The 25,438-nt window shown below is 41.2% G+C and overlaps 1 protein-coding gene across 1 annotated transcript in view; it reads right to left on the bottom strand.

Moving 5' to 3' along the window:
- Positions 1 to 25,438, bottom strand: part of trpm3 (transient receptor potential cation channel, subfamily M, member 3) — a 109,222-nt gene that overhangs the window by 44,505 nt on the left and 39,279 nt on the right. Inside the window, exons 2-8 of the mRNA XM_008288355.1 lie at positions 21,192 to 21,271; positions 18,911 to 19,112; positions 16,401 to 16,614; positions 14,379 to 14,503; positions 12,500 to 12,671; positions 913 to 1,087; positions 202 to 325 (exon numbers count right to left, since the gene is read on the bottom strand). Coding sequence (XP_008286577.1) covers positions 202 to 325; positions 913 to 1,087; positions 12,500 to 12,671; positions 14,379 to 14,503; positions 16,401 to 16,614; positions 18,911 to 19,112; positions 21,192 to 21,271 — 1,092 coding nt within the window. The remainder of the gene's footprint in view (positions 1 to 201; positions 326 to 912; positions 1,088 to 12,499; positions 12,672 to 14,378; positions 14,504 to 16,400; positions 16,615 to 18,910; positions 19,113 to 21,191; positions 21,272 to 25,438) is intronic.

Genomic DNA, 25,438 nt, shown 5'->3' with positions numbered 1-25,438 from the left:
AAGCTTAAGTGAGTAGTGATATTGGTGTCATTAGTGGTTTAATAGCCTGTCTGAGCATGTGTGTCTCTCTATTTGAATTTGCCTGTGCGTAAATGTTTTATGAACACACTGCACATCAGCTTGCTCTTTGTGCGTTTGTACATATACCTACGCATGTGCAAATGTGTGTGAAGAGTGTGTCTGTAAAAGAAAATGACTCACAAGTTCCTTCTTCTTCATGCACTCCATGAGGATGATGAACAGATGCTGGGCCTGTGTGCGGCTGTAGGTAAACGTCTTCTGGATGGTCACCAGCAACTGGTCTCTTAGAGACTCATTAATTATGCTGCCGAGGGAGAGATGAGTAGAAAAGAGAGTGTCAGGCGCGGGGTCAGATAGAGGTAAAGAAAAGAATGTGGTGACAGGGAAACAGGCAAATTAGATTTGTTTGTCAGTAAGTGAAACCAAGGTTGGCAGGGACTCTCAGCACCACTGTCTCTGAGTCCTTGGCGGGATGTAAATTTGCAAGTTTACCTTCATCTGTAACTGGATGTATGGGACTATAAAAACTATTCTGCATTTATTTGAGAAATATAACCAAAAATGTTTACTTGCTTGTGTCATTAAGGTAGTGCATCAGCACATTTCACAAACATTCAAGTTTTTATTCTAATACCAAATTTTATTTCCCTCAAAATGCATAACTGCAGAATTGTATTAATGGAGCAGAATAAACCTCTAAATAAAATAGTTTACTTGTTAAGCTTTATCCAACGGCACTGAGCGCTGATAAACATACATGACAACTGTTGGATGTTCTGATTGCAAACAGTCCCTGGTAGTCTCCTGTGTAGCACTTGGTCCACACCGTATAAAATATGTATAAGTGTTTGTCCTTGGATTACAGCATAATGTGCACATGTGAGTGCATACCCTCCCTCCTCGGAGTATTTGTGTCCAAAGGCCAAGATGTCTGAGGCTCTGCCGCTGCCGTCACACACCACCACAGGGACCGGAGGAGTGTCCCTGAGGTACTCCAGCACTATGGAGATCACATTAGGGCCTCCCTCTACAATAAGAGCCACCACCGGCACACCCTGACCAATACCTGCACAAGAAAACAAGTGGGAGCAGGAGAAACAGAGGGTGCAGAGGGGAAAATGGGGAAGAACAACACAGATAAAGGGACAGAAATGTGAAAAGGGAAGGAAGAAGGAAGTTAAGAGAAGGAAAAAAAAAACTGTGATGAATTGGCTTCTGACATCAGCAACTGGAGCCATAAAAAGAAAAAACTGTTCTAAAACTGTTAACAAGAGGGTATAAATTTGACACCTGCGATATCACATGATTCTCTTGTCAAGACACTTTCTAATTATGGGAGAGAGGTTTTAAAAAAAAAGCTGCTGTACTAAAAATATCCAGCCCACTTTGTGCTTTGTGCTCTCTTTCATGGAGATGTGTGTGTCGGTGTATTCATCCAGATATCTTTATGAGAACTGGTTTGAACTTGAGACCTTTGGAGGGACAGTATTTTAGGAAAGTGAAGACGATCAGGTTAATCCTGACCTTTTCACGCCTTGAGGGTCCAGATGTGGTTTTGGGGTAAAATTAGGTTTAGGTGTGATGGTTTGGGTTTGGGTACGGGGCGAGGATTAATCAGTGTGCTCACAGAGGTAGCCGTACAAACTGGTAAAGAAAGAGAGAACGCGCGAGAGAGTTTCACACAAAATGGCTTCTTGCCTGCTAATCACAGGCTATTCAGAGTAATTACGCATAATTAGGTGGGTTTTCTGTACATGGTGAGACTATATATAGAGAAACTGTAAATGTGAAGATTTGATTTGTAGGTCTGAAAGTTCCTTATTTTCGCTGTGCTTCTGGTTCCTTTTCTGTATTTTGTTTCTCATTACAACACCAAACATGGCCTTAAACCACTATCAACCCTCTGAACCCCAGAGTCAACATCTCTCTTACCCCCCCTCATGCTCTTTCCCCTCTTAGTGGTCTCAGTCCGACCCATTTCCAAAATCCCCCTCCTCATCCTGCTCTCTGTCTCACTTGCTGCCGTCCTCGCTAAAGTTTCTCTTTCCGTAGCCACTACATTCTCATCCTCTCCCTCCTGCCCCGGTTCGTGTGGTTGCGTCTCATGCCAGGTGTTTTGACTCTTCTAATTCAAAAGCCGTGTAACTGCCTGATCTTCTCCGCCCTGTGCCCTCATCCTGGTCTGCATAATTCACGGAGGAGAAAGCACGGTCTGTCTCTCAAACACGCAGGCAAGACGGGCATATACAAATGCGTGCTTACGTACTGTACACGCACACAGTCACACAAACGCCAGCACACGCACACATTACGCTTTGCCTCACACAGCCTTGTGCGGCCTCGCAACAGGGACAGTTACATAAGGAGAATATTTTAGGGGCCTTGCCTACTTCAAAGAGGTAAAACGTCACTGTGCCATAACACATCACACGACCATACATCAACAGAGCAGAGGATGTGAGAGAGGAGCAGACTAATGACTTGCGTTTTGTATCTGATTCTTCCATTTCTTTCGGATGTCTATTTCCGTTGTCACCTGCATTTGTGTGTGCGTGTGAGCTTGCAGTTGCGTCGGATGGAGCATTGATATTGATGACTGGTGAGCTTCGGAGGCAACGTCGCAGTATCTAAAGTAGATTATTGTTCAACTGAAACCCACCGAGGAGCAGATGAGGTGGGGAAAGCACAGCTGTGTCATGGCTAATTGGTATGAGGAAATTCTGCCTTTGCGCACACAAACATTCACACACATTCACACAAACACAGATATAGAGGCACACGCACGTAAACAAACCACAAATGAAATAAAATTCTCTTTTGCATGACTAGTCCAATACAGCAGGCAAATTTTAAGATGACTTTTGACCTCCTATACACAGTTTTTTTTTCTTCTAATTAGCTCCAGCCTTAACTACGGTATTTATTCCTACGGGAACCTGGATGTTTGCATTGTCAAAACTCTTCACACAGTCAGCACAACAGGAACCACCATGGATTCATCTACTTTTCATTGGTCTGACACAAAACTGTGTATTGACACACACACACAAAAAAAAAAATAATTATTTTACACAGAATACAAAATGACTGTAATCTGTTACATTCTGCTACATCTGCATGAAAAAAAGATTTGTTTCTATATTGAAAAAAAAAAAATCAGAATGATAGCACAACACTCAGCAACTCATTTAATTCCTTGAGATCACCCAGAGCGTTTTGTAACAGTATGGGATGACGAGCTGTTTCACCATGTTCTTCCAGTCGCAGAGTGGTTTACAGCCGATCCCAAGGTGGCCTAAGCTTTCCATCCTCCTAACTTTCCTTTGCCTTTCCTCATGTAGGTTCAAGGTTTATGACTACCAGTTACATGATCAGATATGGCTCCTGGAGGCAATGAATCCAGGATGTTTGGACATATCTGCAGAGGATTGCAGATAGCAGAAGGAAGGATAAGGCATGTAAAAAGCTTCTGTATTTCTAGAGAGGACACACTGTAAGCTGTGATGTTGATGAGAACCTGTGGCCAAACGCATAAGACAGGATTAACTAGCATTGCTGAATTTGTGTATGTGTAGCTATCCTCTCCCCTTTACATGAATGTGTAGTGAGGATGTCTTGTTTTATGTTGAAATACTCAAATTACTTAAGTTTCATTTTGCCAAGAGGTGCCAATATTTTTGCTAGAATCTTGGTTTATGTCAAACAGATCAGTAAGTACATACTTGTACATGCACAAAGAGACATCAATGACAATAGTGACAAATATTTCAAAGCTACCTCTTGTTGATTTCTTACATGATTATGTTCACTAAAGTGTGTATCCTGTGATGGACATAATGTGATTTGGTTGTATTCACGTATCTTGGATGTCAGACTAACTTCTGCGCTGGGCTGCATGTTTGGGAAAGAGAACAGTCTCTACGGTCTTAAAAAGTAAACGCTCTATGGAGAAAAGTGTGCTACCAATTGTCCACAACTGTAAAACATGGATGAGAAAAACAAAAGTGGTGGGTTTGATTCTAATCAAAGCTGCCCACTCAGTCCACACAGCAAAAAAGTTTCTCCCCCTTACTGATGTGGGTGCTCACAAAGCATGAAAAGATAGCTCTTATTGCTTTTATGTTTTATTAGACTTAATGGTTAAAATTGTGATCATCAAGTGATTAATTGCTTTTTGTGTGATGCCCAGGAAGCATTCTCTTTAGATTGTAAAGCATTTGTATGCAAAGTTTTTCTTGCAGTACAAAAGAGAAATTGCCCGACTGTCCAATGCTGTTCCTGGAGGCTTGTGTTGGAAGTGAAGCCTTAAATTTAACAATGTTGACTCTCTGGCAAAGTTTTTTTTTTTTTTTTCCAAATCTAATCCTGCAATTGTTAGAAAGCTGAGAGTCCCTTGAATTATTTCATCACTGGAGGCGGATTTTGTGCTCTGATCTCTTCCTTTACATGAAATAAAAACAGTAAGTATTTGAAAACATGCATTACTCATGGTTGTACGAGTCGGCAGAAGAACACCTTTTGTTCTAGATGAGCCGGAGAGCTAATCTGTCAAAGTATTTAAGATGCTATCCTTCTGACTAAAGTTTTTACCCCTTGTGCAGTGAACTGTCCTAAATCTGTGTTTCCTTCTCACTTGTTGTTTGCTTCTTTTGCTGTTTTGTCTAAACTTTACGGTGTTTTGTTCACTGATCCAAGTGGGACTCGGCCCTCCATTAATAAAGGAGACCCAGTGATAGAAATCCTTGAATTTTTTGTTGCCATCTGATTCTGTTGATAATATTTAAGTTAATCTATATATAAGTAAGTAAAAATGAATGAATCGTATTACAGGCCGCTTTTAAATGAAACTGTTACATGTTTTTATGTGTTACTTGTGTTTCTTGTTGGATTACGATCTGTGACTTGATAATCAAAACAAACAGTGAAGTCACTTAAACCTGTCTCATCAATATATAAAGTATTGTTAAAAAAAAAAAAAAAAAAGATATATTTTTTGCCCAAATACATGTAGAACATACTGCATATAAACAATACATTCTTCCCCCTCCATACTGTCTGTCTTAATGTATTCGGCCTTTCCGCTCCCTCTTCCCGCATTGACTGTATCCATGCACAATTCACACACATTCTCCAACACATCAGATAACATAATCGTCAAACCCCTTCTCCCCCTCTCTCCCTTCCTCCCCCGTCTCTCGTATATAGTCCATAGCTTTTACCCAGTGCCCACACGGCATCTCTCAGGAGGGAAGCTCCCGTGAAAACGTGTGAAAAGGCAGAGCCAGAACGAGAAGGAGAGAGGTGGTCAAAGGCTGCAATTTTCTAAATGCATCCAACCAGGAGACGAGGAAGTAACGAGGAACAGAAGGAATTAGGGAGGGAAAGAGTAGCGTGTAAGCGAGACACACATAACATGCTTAAATGGTCCTAATTAAGGATCCGGCAATGACTCATCCCCTGTGTGTGTGTGTGTGTGTGTCTGTGTGTGCGTGGGTTTGCGCTGGTGTCTGCGAGTTTGTCCTTGTATGTGTCAAATTAGTATCAGCATGACTGGAGGAGGTGTGCTACAGTATGTGGGTCCTTGTCTTCGCACCATTCAACCCCCCCCCTCCACACCAAAAATAATAATAAAAACACACACACACACACACACACACACACACACACACACACACCAACATACATACGCACACTCAACAATATCCTAGCAACAACTACTAAAGCAGACACGAAACATCAGATCTGTGAAGTCAACATGACTCGATAGACTGCAGAACAAAAGGTCAGAGTGTACGGTACATTAAAAGGGCAGAGCTTTTCTCAGACTTTGCTTTTCAGTCATGCTGTCACTTTGAAACATCCCGTTGTTTTTGACCTAATCAAGGGAATTCAGATTGAATCAGATGGTCGGCACCACCTGTTTCGCCAGTAATTTGAGTCAAGTTCTAGAATTACTCACTCGCTGACTGAATCATTGATCATGAACGGTGTCATTGACCAGCAAAAAAATCAAACAAAACTGTGAAATTGAGGTTAATTCTTAAAAGCCGCCATAGACAAAGAAATACTTGGATATGTTTTTGCTAATTCTGAGCTTATTCTTTTGGTTGCAATCAAGTGTCATATGATTTGAGGGATGCTACTTTTTTAAACAATAAAATAACAGAAAGCATTGCACTGTGTGTTCATGAATTATCAGCGTCTACTGAAAGTTAAGCTAAATTCTCATGAGTTCAAATGGTATTGTGTGAATGAGATTAGATATTAGATTTGTCACAGTGTTAGATATCAAAATAATTGAGTGCAATTGCACACAGGAAGCATTCGTGAACTGAAATTTAACTGGACAGACCACCTTGGGAGCATTCACTCTAACAGACAAGGTGCAGGTGCCTACGTTACTCAGCCGTCTTTGGAAACAGCCACTTACAGGGTCGGTGCCCTGTGAAAATACTGATGTTGTGCTGAAATTACACTGAAATTAGTGACAACAACAACAACAACAAAAACTGACTTTCGTGACCTTCATGTCATTGTGTGGATTTGTGAGCTGTTGGGTCCGACAACAGTTCAGTTTGTGCCTACCTTTATTTGCATGTAGCCCATGAAAACCAAGATGGGCTATGATATAGTTAAGTTTAAATGAATCGTTCAAACACGTGAAAACAATGTGGTGGTAAAAGAAAGAAGTAAAGTTGCTCAAGTATTCTGCTTACAAAATATATGTGAGCATTTCCATTTTAGAAGGAAATATTACACTTTATACTCTAACAGACTTGTTGACATTTTTAGCTTCTATGATTTCTTTTCAGAGAAACTACAGTTGACATTTTAACATTGAGATTTTGTACAACGTGACACAACAGACTGTACAAACATCATTAAAGAGGTTCTATTTTATTCAGTTACAAACAGCAAGTTGTTTGCGATTCCAATAAAAAGTGTTACATTTTGGATCAGAACTTGTTCCTTCTTCTTTGAACTACCATTAATTATCCAGTGACCCTAAGACTTTACTGGTGATCCGTTGGGAAGGCCTGAACTCTAAGGTGGGGATTATTGGACTAATTGACAGTAAAATAGTTCAAACATGCTCCATCTCAAGCAGCTACAGCAGCAAAATGCTGCAACATTTTCAAAAACATTAGATAGTAAGATATATCACTGGGGACAGTTTACACACTTCTGTACTTCTCCTTAAGTAGGATTTTAAACGCTGGTCACATACTTGTCACGTGAAGTAATAATTGGTGCACAATTGCTTTGCCATTCACCAGGACGTTTCTGACCTTCTCGCCACTCTTCTTAACCACTACTACTATTCCGAAAGACATTTACCTCATTTTACACTCCTGATCATGCCCTACAATTCTTTCCACACCACATAACATGTTGTCATCCATAAACATCCGTCCTCTACCTGGAACAACACCTGCAGCAAGTCTCGTATCCAACTCACTGCTGACTCTGTTATCTCTCCACCACAGGGTTGAACACTCTGGCAGTTCATGTTTATCATTTTGACATGTTTTTTGCATCCATTTACGCATGAAGACCCCTCACCCGCCAGTGACTTCGATTGTCCCCACACCGTCTCTGTTTACTCACGTGCTCGCAAATATTTCACCAACAGATCTACAGATTTAAACAGCGATCAACGCGGCTTCGCTACCACGTGGACCCAAAACCACCGACCGGACGGGCTTCTGAAAATCTCATTTTCATTTATGATTGAGGCTTGAATGAACTTGTAAACATTTAAATGACATTTTAGTGGTAATATTTGAACAGCGTAATTACATGTGTTCCTACATAATCGATCACATTCAGTCCAGGGTGTCCTTTCTCAGCCAGATTTTCAAAATAAGGGACTACAGCTGCGTGACGTGTCAAACAACAACAGCCACCAAGTAAACTGGTTACACACATGGACAGTGTAAACAGGGGGGTGACATTATTATAACTATAATAGAAAAACTCAAGATTTGTCTAAGCAGTTAGAGTGCTTGAAAGAAGAGGACAACCCTCTTGACTTTCCATGTAGCATAGCTTAACTATAATTTTTTTCTGTATGTGCTGTTCCATGGTAGAGGTCACGATGTCATGGCTAATCTGCAACGCAAGGCCTTACGGCTTCTGGATTCAATTACCCCAGCTACTTCTTTTTCGTATGCTGTGATTAATGAAACCACAGCTATAGGAGGGTCAGTGAAGGTTGCAGCACTCATGGCTGCACCTACATGTATGCAGAGATTCAATAAACTCGTAAACCCGTTTCAATATTCTGAGTAATTTAGGTAAAACGGAAAGAGGCACGCTCAAGGTGGCTTGTTCATTCTCTCAGATTGTATCCAAACATGCACAAATAAACAACTCTTATTCCTATTTGAACCTGGCATGTGCATTCAGTTTTAAATTGTGTGTTTGCAAAGCAAAAAAGCAGCAGTGAATAGAATGCTGGTTTTTCTTACATTTTTCTCATATTTAGCTTAATAAGAAAACATTCATGGATGAAGGCTGCTATTTTGTTTCACTGCCTTTTCACTTCTGCATCGCGCTTTTCAATGAAGGCACCTCAAGGTAATGCAGTGTCTCACCGCCTGCATCCTGCTCAGCTGATTCTCACTGCTTTTGCGCTTCCCTTTCTGCTCACCCTCAAATCCCTTTTCTCTGTCTTCATTTCCACCCCTCTTTCCTCTCCAGCTCTTGTCCTCTCTTTGAAGTGGGCGTGTGATTGAAAAGCATTATAGCCGCACCTTCATGCACGTTAAAAGAGGTGTGCAGGGGTTGAGTGAACTGTGTCAATTGGTGCCAATCATTTTCTTATTCTTTGAGTTTGACAATGACTGCTATAGTTTTAGGAGATGATAAGAAGAAGAAAAAAAAGGCAAATTTACAATTACGTATGTATCTAATCACATCATTCATGATCACTGCTTCGTTCTGTCCCTCTATTCTCATGTGAAGTGTCAGAGCAACCCAGGCTCATTTCTGTCTGCATCTCTGTCCATCTTCTATCAAGCAAGACTACATCATACTGGCTACCTCACTAGAGGGCTGTGAATATACAGCAGGGCACAGCACTGAGCACCGATTCTAGCGTGTGAATGTCTTGGCTCCATCCACCATGTTTACAGCCACTCAAGCCAAGTTTACTGTCCAAAGACATTTATTTTGTTTACACCCAACCAGAGCTGTCCCTTTGACAATATTCTCCAATTTCCACTGAAGAGAGTACAAAACCACAGAAGCCGACACCTTCCACAGCATCAAATATACAGTAGAGACTGGAGGAGAAAGGAAGCGGGGGGTAAACTCAAGTCGTGTAACCAGAAGTGGTGTTAAAAGGTTTGGGAACTGCACAAACTGCGTTCCAATGATGAGATCTGACAGATGCCAGTGGCACTGATTTCAGTAAATCGTGACCTAGAAGATTTGATGAGACACAGTTTGCAATGTTACGTTCTTCTGGAGTGTAGTCAGACCAAAACATCCATAGATTTGTTATATAGGATTGACTACCATCCTTAAAAAAAACTGTGTTACAAATTGTGGAGCCAATTTGATTGCTACAGCATTTCTGGCAGTCACATGGTGATAGCCATTGCATGGAAATTCACACACAGGCACAGTAGGATTAGCTACAGGATTGCCCAGACATCACAAAAATACCACAGGGGGAGATTACGCATATCTATCCACCACACTTCTTTCATCTTGTGTTTGTGTGCAGTATGTGGGACTGTGTGTTAAGGAAAAAAGAAAAAAAAACGAGCTGGTGGTTACGTGTGGTCCACAACCCACATGTTAGGCCATTCAAACTAAACTGCGTTTCCTTCTCTACACTTTCTTTATCCTCCTTTCTTTGACAGCCCCCTCAGGCCTCACTTGGATCCCACAGGAGCCCTACTGTGAGGAAAATTGATGCAGTCATCGATTGACCATGGACAGGTAATCAAATCAAGAAATGGCCCTTGTCTGAAAACCCTACAGCAGTGAATGAGGAAGTAAAAGGTGCCTACACACACACACACAACAAGGTCTTCAAACTGACACATACAGTGTGTGTTTGTTGGTTAGAGAACAGTGCTATAACTCAGCAACATTCATGTGACAGCAGAATGGATTTGTGGTTTCCTCTACCACATGTTAAGAAGCTTAAACATATGCATTATTCATTCATTCACTTTCTTTAATTTCTTTTCAACGTGACTCTTATGGATGTGAGCAGCTTGGTATTTATTTACACCTGTGTCTCGTTTTAACAATAAAGCATTATTTTAATCTTCAGCATGCCTACAACACACTCAACAAAGGGTTACTCTAATTATGTTTAGGTTTAGTAAATCCACCAACTACAACGTAATGAGATTCCAAATCTGACCAACAAGAACAGCTACATCATTATGTTTTCAGTTTCTAATATACAGCAGCAGGCGAAAGTGGGTAAATTTGCTTTGATTGTGGAAACAACAGTCATCGCATACAAAAAAATACCACTTCATCCTACACATATTCAAATGATTTCCATTAAGTCTATGGATTCGTTTTGGCTGATGGAGCACTTCACCTCGAGAGGCGAGTTTCCAGTGTGAGTGGCAGGTTGTGAAGCCGAAGCTGGTTATCGGTGCAACCTCAGACACTGCTGAGGTTAAGGTTACCGTGTGAGACAGCGCGTGGGTGACGGCTCTGTCATGTGGCTAGTCAGCAGCAGATACGTCGTGCACCTGGTCCCCTACCACCTTGTTATCACCTTATTAACAGATCACACATTGGTGTTCACCTCAGGTCCAAATATAGACTAAAGATAACCACAGGGTTTATTTAAATTAAGGATGGCGTATTAGATGCTTGCATGACAACTGGGCGTCCCTTTGCCTTCCCAGCCCCTTCTGTATGCATCCAGGCATAGGATGACAAAGGGAAGTCCATAGGTCACATGACTGGATGAACGAAGGAGGATATTTGGATGTCCAGGAACCGTTCTCAAATCCTTGAAGTTTAGGGGCTAGGAAGAGCCTGGTAGTGATTTCATTGTAAGAATGAAAGTGACATTTCACATACCCTTATAAAGGCCCTATCAGCAAACATCAGTGATCGGTCTGACAGTGAACAAAACGAGTGTTGACAAAGGTGAGGTGCAGATCATTGCATTGCTCTCGTCGCTGCAGCCCTCTTCCTGACACTTCGAGTTCTCTGTATTTTTTTAAATAAGCACTGATGTCCAAGTGTGTGCATTCATGTCAACCAAACCCAGAGGAAATTATTATAAAATGGCTTTATGCTGACAGCAAAAGAAGGTAATAACAAATAAATCGTGGCTGCGAACAACATTTCTCCGGCTCTGGTTTGTTATTTGTTCATTGTAAACAATGCTGTGAGAGGCTATTGACAAAATGCATTTAAAGTGTGTCAGAGAGGTTGTGCTTGTGTCTTATTTTTGTGTGTCTGTGTATGAGAGGGACAGAGAATAAGAGAGTGAGAGAGGAAAAGACAGAAATGCATTTTATATTCATGCAAATCCATTCAGTTTCTAGCTAAGGTATAATGTGAAAATTGAAAACAGAAAAATGCAATGTGACAAGGGCTCAGCGGTGGATGAACACTCCACGCAAAGCCAAGTATGTGCAGACTCATGTACACACAGGACACAAACATTTGTGTCTTTGGACACATAAGCAAGCGTTCAAGTACCCTTTATGCACACTGTGCTTCTGGTGCAACAAATTTTAAATTGACTACATGAAGAGCTGCTCAAAAATAATGAATAAAAGGACATGCTGTTGAGTTTTAACATCTGCATGTTATAAAACATTATTGTGCTCGTCACACAAAATGATTAGGCCGGACTGTTGCCTGTGAAGTCAACCCAGTGGGTTAAAATGCTATTCAACTATCATATTCCAATTATTCTTACTAAATAAAGGTACAAATACTATAAAAAATAAAATAAAATACAACCTGATTGACATCTTCATTACATCTAAGTGTATTTAAGGACACATTAGGTACTTGTGAACCTGCGTGTACAATAGTTCTGCACTTTGCATCATGTCTGTGCTTTTCAGCTGGTTTAGTAGCTGTTGATGCCCCAAAACAGGAAAACAGATATTATCAGGCAGATTCATTTGAGGAAAGAGTTCATCTGAGCTGTCAGGAAGCTTTGAAAGCAAAAAATAAACCCCTCCTGAAGGGATGGACAGTTTCAAAGGCTCATCAAGTTATATCCAGCTGGCTAAAAATACACTGTCTGACAGCATGTGTTCCGTATAAAGCAGGTAGTGATAATTTTAGTCTGGTGGCAGATATAAAACGGAGTGAACCCAATTAACCCATGGTGGTGTTGTTGATAAAACAAGGATTGCAGTTTCATTATGACGGTATCATTTGCTGTATCGTTTGAAAAGGCCTCTAATTTGAGCTAAGTAGGTCAGTTTGGCAGCAGCCCTGACACACAGATATGGCAAATTTCACTCACGTGTGTTGATCTTCTGCAGGGAGATGTGTTTCTCAAGCTGGCGTCGCAGTTTGACCTCGGCGCCATACTTTCCCGTGGTGCCATTGTCTGCCAGGATGAAGTGGGAGTGGAGACTGTTTAGAACCGTCAGCTTGCTCAGAGGGTTGGACATGGTCTGGTATGGACGCACCACCTAGCCAAGAGAGGACAATATTTAACAGTTACGCAAACATCTAAGAACCATAACGCTGACAGTGGTGTGTGACAACTTGACAAAGGAGTCTTGTATGGTTTTATAAGGTTTTCTAAGTAGAAAACTCCGGGCTACAAATGAATTTGTTAAAAAAAAAAAAAGAAAGTACACTATGTTCTCATCTAAGTCTGCCAGTTCGCGTCCCAGTGGGGGCACCGGGATCTTTCTGCGTGGAGTTTGCATGTTCTCCCTGTGCAGTGTGGGTTCTCTCCGGGTTCTCCGGCTTCCTTCCACAAGGTCCAAAAACATGTTGAGGTTAATTGGTGATTCTAAATTGTCCATAGGTGTGAATGTGAGTGTGCTTGGTTGTCTGTCTCTAAGTGTAGCCCTGTGATAGACTGGTGACCTGTCCAGGGTGTCTCCTGCCTTCACCTTGAGTCAGCTGGGATAGGCTCCAGCCCCCTTGCGACCCCAGTGAGGATTAAGCGGTGTATAGATAATGAATGGATGGATGGCTGGATGGATGTTCTCATCTCTTCATTCCAAGGTTTTAGACAAAGGAGCACTCCACCAAGTTGACTATCACACCTCAAGTTCAGTTTTCTTGTCAGGAGAGTATTACTCAGTTGTAAAGGGGCCTCTGTGGCTCTGGGGGAAACTGGAAAAAGTTTGAAAATATAACCCTAATGATGTCATGAGGGATTATCTTGGTGGGTCATGGAGACTCAAAATGTTTAAGACTAGACTCTATAGGCATAAATGTTCTTGGCACAGACTGACTAACAGAGACAGTACAAGCAGTTAGATTATAGGAAATGTGGAGTTTAGCAGGTCAGAGCTTGAGCCATGACTATCAGCTTATAATCAGGATGTATCTGTCCTGCTCCATATATGACTGTTGTATTTAAATCAGTCTCTTCTTAGTCCTTGAAAAAAAGCTAATATACTGAAGAACACCTTTAAGACATTTAAGCACTAAGCTGTTGTCATGGTTATGAAAGATGCCTTTAGTTCGTAATAAAAAATAATAAAAACAAAATAAATATCTAGATTTTCCAATACATTTGCAGTAGCTACTGTTGTCTTCTCACAAGCAGGTTTTTGTGCATCAATAGCTAAAAAAGGCAACTCAATGCATTCACACAATCACTTTAAACAGCACATTGTATTTAAAGTTGCACCAAATTACTATGAAAAATGGGTGAATACCAAGACAACATAAATTGGAGTTTCTCAGAAGCTTGGATATGGAGTACTGGAGCACTGCCTGACAATCTGAGGTAAACTCATCTGGTCATTAGGCATACAGTTAAGACCGATCAAGCATGAAAAAAGAGCCTCAGCACTTAATCATCTCATTTCAGCCACCAACATTAATCGGCTCTGCCTGACTTGTTCAGTCAGGACCGAGCGCAGCACACTCTGATGAAATTTTAACTATAACATAACACCGATTCTGTGAGATTTGAATGAGTCAGCATGTGCTCGGCAGCCTCATGCGGTTCTGCCAGCTGTCCAACTCACTGTGCAGGAGCGTTTGTCATAGACTGAATAGGCTTACTCAGCATCTCAGTTAATAAGGCGTCAAGTGCTATTTACAATCCCTGGCAATTGTGAACTACATGTGACATGTGTTGCACATATACAGTTTAGACATACACACACAGACAAAAGCCGAAGCCTGCGAGCAGCCCCTTTGTGACTTACGTCTTTGCCAACAAGATCCTCTTGATTTTCTACAATGCCCCATGGAGCAATACCAATGGTGCAGATCTTCCCCCTTGACTTGGAGGCGTGGTCTTTCAGCGCATCACCCACGTGGCGAATCACCCCTGTGAGTGTGTACATGGGTGAATAAATGTTTAAGAGTGTTTGAAAGAAGGACAGAGAAAAAGATATATTTTGTCACAATCAATACACAGCCTAAAGTCAGACAATGATTCACTCCGCTGTGATAGATAAACCAAATCTATTAAGCACGGGAGACAACAGCGTGGCAGCCGATGTGCATGTGCGCGCACATGTCCACACGTGCACACGTGCACACGCTTTGATTCAAACGCAGGCAGGTTGTAGCTCCAGGCCTCTAGTTGTTGTCCTCAGGGGAGCAGCAGTCAGACCTGGAGGCCATCTTATCCCATCTCTCCTGCTGACATTCATTCTTTCTCTATCTCCACCCACTGTCCCTCCAATCCAGCCATCCATCCATTATTCAGGCCTCCCTCTTCCTCTTTCTTGCCTCTGCACCCATTCTGTCACTAAATCTTACTCTCTGTTCATTTCTGTATTCAAGTGTGCGCACTCTACAACATCCAACACTGTATGGTTTTATTCCATCTGTTATTATCTCTTCTGTTGAACATCACTGTCCCACTATTTTTTCTTATTTCAAGGCTGCTAAGTTCCATATACGTTATGGAAATAATTTTCTATTTTCAATCCACAAACAATGAAGAACACAAACACTAAAAAGGGAAACACTGCTTCTGAGAACTGTAACATCAACACTCCTGGTAATGTTTGAAGTGTAAAGTGAAGGAATGACTATTCTGCACACACTATCCTAGTATTTAAATGACTTCCTATTATTTTACAACAAAGTCAGAAATAATCATATGAATGAATATTGTATGGAAACCCTTGATACTGTTACACGATACAAAATGAGTTTGTGCCACCACTGAAAACCTACAGAGATCAGACACACGGTAGAACTCAAGTTCAATCACTGAGACTACTTTCCATAAACATGATAACTCCATATTAATGCATAATTCATGTGCTGCCAGTCTGTCAGCTGGGTTTCCCCTATATTCATTTCCATCAATCTTATTTTATCACAAACACTGCACTATCACATCATCTTGCTGCTGTCAAACTTTGAAAAAGTTTCTTTCTGGCTTTACTGTCTTTCAGCCCCCAAACTCCTAAATTCAAGATCCAGTCCACTGAGCTTCTCACGTATCGTCCTCCAGGTCAGATTCATCCAGCCACTCAGTATCTCCTCCTTAGTCCTAAAGCGATCTTCTCCATGACTGCAACTCATCTGGACTCTAATAAGGAAACTCCTATATTGCTTTCAAATTGTTACCATTTTAATTTTTTCAGATCTCCACTATCCCATGTAAAAGCAGCAACATTCTTCCTCGAGTGCATACAAGGAGAAATACTAGAAAAGCGTAAGTTTGTGACGAGCCCTAATTGCCACCTCAGTTATTTCTGTCATGCAACTAATAAAAGAATAATAACTCTCCAGTCTGTTTGAATCAAATACACATTTTGATCTAAATGTGGCTCCTTTTCATTGCTGTAAAAATAAGCCGTCTAGACCGTCTGGTTTTATTTTCATTCAAAATGCATGGAATAATAAATGGGAGCTACTTCACATGTCTAGTCTAACTTTAAGTGTCTATAAGTGTAATTGAGTCCTCATAAGATACTTTAAAGAAGCATTTTACAGACATCCAGTGGTAGAAGATCTTTAGAGTCCAGAGGTGCTTAAAAATGGTTATTTAAAAGCCAATAACTTAAGAGGAACATTTGAACACACTCATCATACTCCTACCAGAAGTATCCACTTAATTTATATATAAAGAATTGATGCTGCACAGTGCAAGTAAAATGTCCAGCTGAAATATTTTTACATTAAACATGATCATTTATACTGACATCGAACAAGATTTTGACTGTTTTAGAAACAGAGAAGATGTCAAAACAAACATACTCTACCTGTGTTAACTCCTCCAGTGAAAATCCAGGCTCCTGTTGTCATGGCAGCCTTGATGAGCCCTTTGCCAAACACCTGCTTGAGTTTGGGCTGTAATTCAAAGTTCTGCAGGCCTCCGTGGACTGAGATGAGCAGCTTGGGCAGGTCCAGCTGCCATTCCTTGGTCATCAGGTGGAGCAGCAGGTCAGGCTTGGTGTCGTACGACACTCGCACGTACTGCAAACAGTAGGGAGTGTGTCAGTGATGTACAGCTGCACATCTGCATCTCACTCAGGCACACAAATGGTAATTTCAGGTGTGGGATGTGCAAATACATAGACGTGCACACACTTTGTTCTACAAAAGCTTTACATGTTAAAAAAACAAAACACTAAATATATGAAGTGAAGGAAAACGATGAAGTGAAAAACATTGCAAAGATTGGTGTTGCAGGACTGCCTCGGCATATGGGTTTCATTTTTCAAGTTACAAAAAGTATCAAACAGATGTTTGCTATGATTGAAGGACCACATGCATAATGCAGCATCTGTTTATCTTTCTAATTCACCCTCAGAAATCCAACCTGACATGTGTCTGGATGAATAATTTAACACTGGGAATAAATCAGACATAATTCAGATTTAATCATCTGAATTCCCACAATGCTACAGTGTGAGTGATGTCATTCCGTTACCATGGTTATCATACACAGGGACTGCGCGAATAAAATGTACCATCCGACTGCTTTTTGGGGTGGATCAATTAATCAGGAAAAATTTTTATCTGCTGCAGTCTCTAGATGCTCGGGTCTTTAAAAGCAATAATTATGTGTATTTCCATAATCATTATACGAATTTGAAAGATTTCGCTGCTATCCTCAGGCCTTCTGAAATGTTCAATTGTGTCATTCGCTGTAAGGATAAGAATAAGGTACACAAGGGCTCTTGATGAGTCCTCTTGTCAATGTCATTTTCACTTTGTATTTGGACTATGTATGAAATATATTGACTGGTAAAAAAAAATACAGCAGTTACTGTGATATTTAACCACTTCCATTTTACTGCCATCCCAGAAAGCTCATTAAAGTAAACCACAAACCCAACACGTTCCCCCTCTGTACCTGTGAGCTGTCAAACTACATCTGTTCACTGAGGCTGATAAAAATATCTTCAGATCACATTCAGCCATTATACATTTTCAGCTTTCACAACTGTCTGAAGTTTTTATGATCCTCTTCTTCTAGTATATTCACTGAAAATCACCCAGTCTACTTTATCTTTGTCCACTCATGTCAGTACAACATGACATCTGTGATTAAATCTACATTTCGTTTCACAAGCTCATATACTGTGCACCATTCCACCATTTACCAACCACCTTTACTTACTTACACAAAGGAAGGCTTCCATCAGAGGTCAAAGGTTTAATGCTTCCTGTTTGGATGTGTATTTTTGAACCTCAAATCACATTTTGTTCTTGGGCTGCTGATTATGACCTGGAATTTGGTCCAGACAAGATGCTTGGTGTCACACAAGACAGATTTCCTGCACGATTGCATTTTGGTATGAGTCACCTAAAATTTCTTAGTCTTAACTCAAGCATGAGCTGCAGTGCAGCTTCAGTTTGGATATAGCTTCAGCTTGCAATAGCATGAAATCACACACCTGTCAAACTCAAGGCCCGAGGGCCAAATCCGGCCCACCACGTCATTTTATGTGGCTCGCGAGAGATGTGTGTTTCCTAATCTGATAAATGAATGGGATATTGTAATATAATATAATGTAATATAATGTTATCATTTATATGACAAATTTATATCGTCTTACAACTACGACTGGCCCTTTGAGGGCAAACACAATGCTTATGTGGCCTGGGGTGAAAATAAGTTTTAAAATAATTAATTAATTTGGGTTTGCCTCCGCTTGAAACCATCATTCTGATCAGTTCCACAAAGCTTTAGCTGAACTTTATCAACTCTTTATTCAGAAAGGAATTTTCTGTTTACTGTGAAAGTGATTCAAAGGGTTCACACTGCATCTGTTGTCTTTTTCTTCTATCTTCAGTGCAGTGAGCACAGCAGTTCACAATCCTAAACAGACACCACATTTGTTCACTGCTGTGATAGGCCGACCCACCTGATGAGGACTGCAGGTTTAAGCTTGCACTGGCTGTGCATTTCACACAGCGTTCTCCTCTCCGTCTGCTATCTAAGTCTTACTGTTTTTAAAATCCTCTTTACTTTGGGAAACAACTACCTCCAGGCAGCAACCTACCACACTGACAGAAGAAAGCTTTTTACCGTTGTAGCAGAATGATAATGAGCATTGTTTTAGGTCTAACCTGCCTATATCACATCTCACAGCACTGAGATTGATCACCCCCACTGGTGTGTGTAAGATCACATTGGCTGTGTATGTTCACTGAGAGTGGTGGCCCAGACATTGCCATCTGCTTTAGTGTGCTTCTATGGAGCATGTCTACAAGGTCACTGACAAAATGTACTGAAGCTCTGTCTGTATGTAAAAGGAGTCACCATGGCTTTGTTGGAGTGTCCTCCTCCCTGGAATTCAATGGTGCCGAAGGCATCAGTGGGGCTGAGCTGCGTGTGTTTGCTGATTGACCACTTCTCTGACAGGCTGTCATTCTTGGCCAACCGCTCGGCCTTATCATTCTGACTGGACGAGATACCCGGTGGCAAGCCCACATGCTGGCCTATCAGACGACCGCAACAGCACCTGAATGAGAAGGGAAAGTCACAGTGAGTGTCACACTGGTATATAACATAGTCTTTTACAGAGCATAATTGAAATCTTGTGAAGTCTGAGCCCCAAGCAAAGCTACTGTAGCATTGAGAAGGAAAAATGAGAAAGTGACAGAGAGAGATTGTGTGTGACTGAGAGTGGGAGAGGAAAGAGCGTGAGGGCTGTCATAGTCATGTGCCTAGCAGTAAGATGTGGGGCAAGGCTGAAGTGACAGCTTGTCATCTGACTTTCATCTCCTGATTGGATTTGTAGGCCCATGCAATATTTTACTGGCTCTGTCTCTTTTTGTTTTCAGTTCTTCAAACTTCTGTCTGTTTTTTCCCCTCTTGTTCGCCTCTCTTTTTCCCTTTTAGCAGCTACAGACGTTTGCAGTGTGACAGTTATGAATTGTAGTATTCCTACATGAGTACATGCTTATTCAGATGTGCTGAATGCAGCTTTCATATCCTGTGTTTTCACCTTACAGGGTGGAGTAGGAGCCTCTGGAGGAAGGGAGTCAGGAGGCTTTGATTATCACTTCATGTTTCCATCATCTTTTACCAAAGGTACTTCGCCTTCCGCTGTCTTACGCATGAGCGCAAGCATTTTTGACAAAAAAGAAAAAGCTGATTTGATCTTGAGGAACATTTCTTTCCCTTATTGCTCCTGGCTCGCGCTCGAGTCCCTCAAGTTATGCTAATTTTGTTTACCTAACAAACAGCGGCATTTCCTGTGTGTATGATGATGGCTGACACTGCAGGAATTAGCCTCTCGGTTTGTTCTCCTGAGCAACAGCATCAACTTCTGATGACGTCAGGTCCGTGTCATTCCCAACTCCTCAGATACGAACCCTTTATCAGGACTCCTTGGTGTCACATATCAACACACTGGAAACCTCTTGGCAATATTTTTGAACGTGCAGGGTGGTCCAATAGATTTCTACAGAAGTCCCTCAACGTCTGTAATCGATGCCATAAGATTGCAGCCAAATGTTCTCTGCTGCTGCCTTGTTTGGCAACAAATCATACATCAGATGAAGTGGGACTTATTACATTGGCTACCACGAGAATGGAGGAGACGTTTGTTGCAGATGGGAGAAGTTTGCCCTCTAAAATGTGACAAACATTGTGAGAAGGTGTATTTTAAATCAAACAATGATATTTTCCTAAACTGAACCAACTACTTTTGGTGCCTTAAACTTCTCAAACAGTGGCTGAAAATAAAAAAGGGTGCAACATAGAAGACAGATCCCTGCTTTATTGGGTGAACGTCCTGTGATTGACCTGTGAGGGCGCTGCTCCTCCAGGTCTTTATATTGCTAGACCTGCCAAAATGTTCCCTTATCCTGTATGTTAAAAAATTATGCTAAAGGTGTACTAAATGTATCACATATTGATGCCAAAAGGACAACCGTCCTAACGTGACAGGCTGGGAGTGAGAATGTGTTGCATTGTGACAATGACTTTGCAGAGCAGAATGGGATGCGTGTTCGGCTAATGAGTGCAAAAGTGTGTCTCTCAAATCCATTTACCAGATGTGCTGTTATCACTGCAGACCTATTACACTGTTTGTATTGTACAGACAAGGCCTTCAGTGAGCAGTACATTCCTGTTGGCTCTCTCCTGACTGCTTCAATGAATAGCCTTTTAAAATGATGTGGAACATTTTACTGTCTTTATACACTAGCCTGGATGTGATATAAATTTTGACTCTAAAGCAGTTTAACTTGGTGTTTGTATTTTTAAAATGTTTAAGGTCAGGATTGCGGCTCATTAGACCAAATACCTGGATGACAAATCAAGGTCAAAGTGATGTTACTCCGAGGCATGTTTTAAAGGTCAGTAGTGACACAGAGTTCTAAATCTATGTGAGATGGGCTTTCACATCATTTGGGTCTTTTAGCTGTTACAGCAATCAATCAATCAAACAGAAAAATGCTAAAGATATATATATATATTATAGATATCTGATCATTTCCGTGTTTCTTATTCTTTACCCAGTGTAATGTGAGTAAAGAGTAATGCAACTTAGATGTCCTATTGTCCCATTTCCTTGTCTTAAATTCGTACTCACCTATGGGGGTCTTTGGCGCTCACTATTATATGAACACATTCCCGCTTGCTGAATGCTCTTTCTATCCACGATTTCTGTGCCTGCAAGAAAATGAAGACAGAAGAACTCAGTCAGTCTTTGCCAAATAACTGAGCTGCGACCTGAGTGTGGAGAAGTGACAGCGGGTAGACAGCAGAAACAGGCTCGCATCATGAGTAGGCTAATGCTTGAGGAGTTCAGCGAGTCCAGTGTTAGGAGAAGGCAAACAGAGCATACACTATGAGATCTGGGAACCGATGTCCTAAAAGTGCTTTGAAAAAAAAATAAAAATTTTTTAAGAAAAAATCTGCAGTTTCTTATCCAAACCTGGTTTAAGAAAAGAAATCACAGCACTTTGGAAATGGCAAACGCACACACACACACACTAACAGGATGCACAGTCCCTCACACATAATTCAAACACTGAAGACACTCTGACAGGAATGTTTTATGTTGTTTAGGGACTCAAGCCCAAACCGGATGAGATGAAGAGCTGGGAGAAGAGAAAGCGGATGTTAAACGCACTGAGGCAGTAAATTATGTCAGAGTTCTAGTCCTTGGATACTCGTGCGTGCACCCAGCTGAGTGTGTGTGTGCCATGTATGTGTATCCATCTAATAGGAAAGTGTGTGTTTCTATATGTGCTTTGTGGTATATGCAGCAGGTGGGTTTGCAGTGCATTCGTCAGACTGTGGTGCTTTTGCAGTCACATCTGCTGCAGGTGTAAGTGACAGAGTGACTGACTGGATCCAATTACCCTGCTACAGACACGACCAGGAAGAAGCTGTGGGATGCATATGCAACACAGGAAACTGGAGGCTAATACACATCTGTATAGATGTTTCCATGCATACATGCATAAATCCTTGATGCTGTACAAACAAACAAACAAGGATCTATAGACGGTACAAAGTGATGTGCTGTTCGTAGCACTTACAGCTAATTAGAAATAACTCTTCATCCTGAGCTGTTTGATAAAAGTAAGAAAAACATCAAAACTGCATGAAAGAGTTTATCAGCAACCACAGAGCTGTGTTGAACTGGTGGAGTTCACAGTGACCTGTATATAATAATGCTGCATTTTCACAGCAGATAAGAGTAAGCTGGCAAACAGGTACCATGAAATGCCATGAGGTAAAATACTATAAAAATCCCACCACAACATTAGCAGAAGGCAGTGCTGCCTCTGTGTGTGTGTCTTTTACAGGTCGCTGCTACAAAAGAGATAATTATAGACACCTGCCAGCAAGCATTTGCATGTGAGAAAAATATTTTAGCTCCTTAATACTTTCACAGTGTCATTATTATAACTGCTTATGCTTAAGTCACACAGGATATTACAGTGATTATAGCAGGAGACCTGACAGCTTGTTCCTCCCTTCTTTGATTTGTTACAGACTAGATACTCTTTAATTGTAGTTGCTTTCTCTGTCTTCTCCCTCACTGTGCAACACATTCAAAAGCAAAATTAGGCATGGGGTTTTTGCTTGGGAGAAAAGAGGAGGCACTGTGACAATTTCCACCAACATACACAGATCTTTCTGTCTGGGTAACCAGGACGCAGCACAAGCTAAATGACTGTAAGTAGCAAAATCCCGAGATAACCCACTGGGATTTGGTAGACTGTGAATAGATTTGCATCAAAAGGCGACCACAAAAATCCTGTGAGAACATGAATTCCCATATGTTCATTTACCAAAATAGAAACTGATTAATCATAAAACAAGTCTTGGCATTTTATGCTGCAAAAACAGTGGTTAAAAGGGATTTAAACACAAAAAAAACAAAGTAGTAACTGCACACTCACACACACAACACATCACAGTTTGAACTGTTTTGTTTGTGTAATGTTTTGTGGTTTTTCTATGGCATCACTGTGAGAAACTATTTCTGGTTCCAGTGAGCACCTGTATTTTTCTGAGTGAACATAATCACACACAAGAGCAGGAAAGAAAAACTACAAAACATTATACAAACAAAACAAAACCATAACATGGTTCTTTGTGGACCCATCTAGTTATATTTTTATTTAGTTAATTTTAGGACTTTAAATCGTTCAAGTCATTTAAAAAAAGACAAGTCACATCTACGAATTTGCAGAATTTCTAGGTCAGTCATTATAATTCATTTTATTATTATTATTTTGTTTATATTTGTTTTTATATTTCTAAACTGTTCGTCAGACAAAACAACAGAATACATTGATGCCAGCATAGGATGACTTGGGGAATTGTGATGGACATTTCTCACTGTTCTCTGTTGTTTTACAGACCAAATGATTAATTGATTAATTGAGATAATTGTTACATTAATTGTTAATTAAAATAATTGTTCGTTGCAGCTTTGATTTTATGCTGCTACCTGCCACCAAACCAAACAGCTCTATAAAAGATAAAGAGCCTTCAGTTCTTTAAAGAACCACATAGAGTAAAGAATCATCCCCTGAAGAACCGTTGAGGAGCCACTGTTTTTTTGAGAGTGCTGCCAAAGGACCAAGGCCAGAACAGAGCAGGGTACACTTGTCTCATCATTGTCATGTCCTAAATCATGTTTATAAATGGTACAACAATCACAATGTCAGAGATTCACTATCTCTGTTTCTTTTCTTGTCTGTTATGTGTTCATGTGTTCTTGTATGTTAATAAAATGGACCTCATCCAAAACTGTTATATTTTACCTTCTGTTTCATGTATGTTTCCCTCTGATTATGATTATGTGAGAAAGTTACCCTCTGATATTTAAATGTAACTCTTCCTAATCAGCACTTTTGTGGTTTTGTGGCAATACCAAAGGTCCAAAATAGGACCAAATGCGACAATGGGACATTCACTGACAACCAGGAGGGCACACAGACCAGACTCCCAAACCCACAGCAGAGGGAACACCACAGCCATGGAAACAAAAGGACAGAGCTTTTTTCTGCTTTTTACTCTGGGAGAGCTGCCGCAGCTCTTCTCCCAGCCAGCAGAGCTGAGAGCTGCTTGTACAGGGCTTTCCCCACTGTCACGGCTACAACAACACACGCCCCATCCGCCTGACTGGCCCTGTCACACCAAGGCACGCCAAAACCCACCGCAACCGTCCACAATCAGGCGAGGCCTGCACACAGGCACACTTACCCTAACACCAGACTTCCCACGATTAACCATTACTCTGGGGGGCTGCTTTTACAAATCACCCTGGCCGCGATGACTCAGCGGGCCACAACAACACCCCCAGCCCCTTTCTTTTCTCTGACATGCTGAAACTGCGTATTCATCCGCCAGCTACTCGTGGTGCGAACTAGATCCGCTCAATTGTCGCAGCACCAGAGGTTTTTAGATTTAATTAATATTGACAGGGCAGTAACGCAACGCAGAAAAAGTCTTTCATGTTCTCTAAAACCTCTAAAATAGGGATGACAGTGGCTCTACCCCAGAGCATCGAATACAAAGATTTCCTTCCCTTTGTATCCCATCATTTCCTCTACCCCTATTCAGTTCTGCTTTTCCTTCTTTTCTTTTTTTTTATTGGGATATGGCGCACACATTTTCTCACTCTCTCTGTCTCATACCGTTGCATCTCATTTTCTGGCTCTTCCTCTTGCACTCTTTAGTGTTGCTTATGAGATTTGACATGGTATGATGAGATGGCACATGGGCTGCACTCCATTGTGTAATTAAGATTTATCACTGGGGCGCACTCTCACTCACACACACACACACACACACTCACGCAAACACACCAGCTGTCTGGCAAAACACTGGATTGATTCTCATCCGTGTGTGTGTGCGTGAGGCATGACAGCGTAGCAAGTGAGCAGCATCTGACAGCCTGTTAGGGGTCTTGACTCCATTACACTCAACCTACGCCACCTCCAGCCTCTTCTCCCTGTCCTCCTCTTCCCCCTCCTTTACTATTGTATCTCCTCTTTGTTATTGGCACTGGCAGGGAGCTGAATTGAGAACCATATCCAATCAGCAGCCTAATCTCCTCGCTCACTCCCTTTTCCTTGCCACTTTTTTTTCTCTTCTCTTTTTCCTTTTAACCAAGACGAATGAGTCAGCTTTTATACGATCGTACAGGTGAGCACAGGGGTGGCCGGTAGAAATTTAATATAAAGTGCGTTTTACACATTAAATATATTGCCATCGCCTTTACTGCTGCGCTGCTTTAAGTCGTCCACTCTTTGTAGACCTCTTCCATTGCTTCATAGCAAATTTAGCTTTACTGCCAGTTCAGAGATGAAA

This window comes from Stegastes partitus, unplaced genomic scaffold, assembly GCF_000690725.1.
Source record: "Stegastes partitus isolate 25-593 unplaced genomic scaffold, Stegastes_partitus-1.0.2 Scaffold13, whole genome shotgun sequence".
NCBI lineage: Eukaryota > Metazoa > Chordata > Actinopteri > Pomacentridae > Stegastes > Stegastes partitus.
Note: the sequence above shows the minus strand (reverse complement) of the source record. Positions and strands in the feature narration are given on the sequence as shown.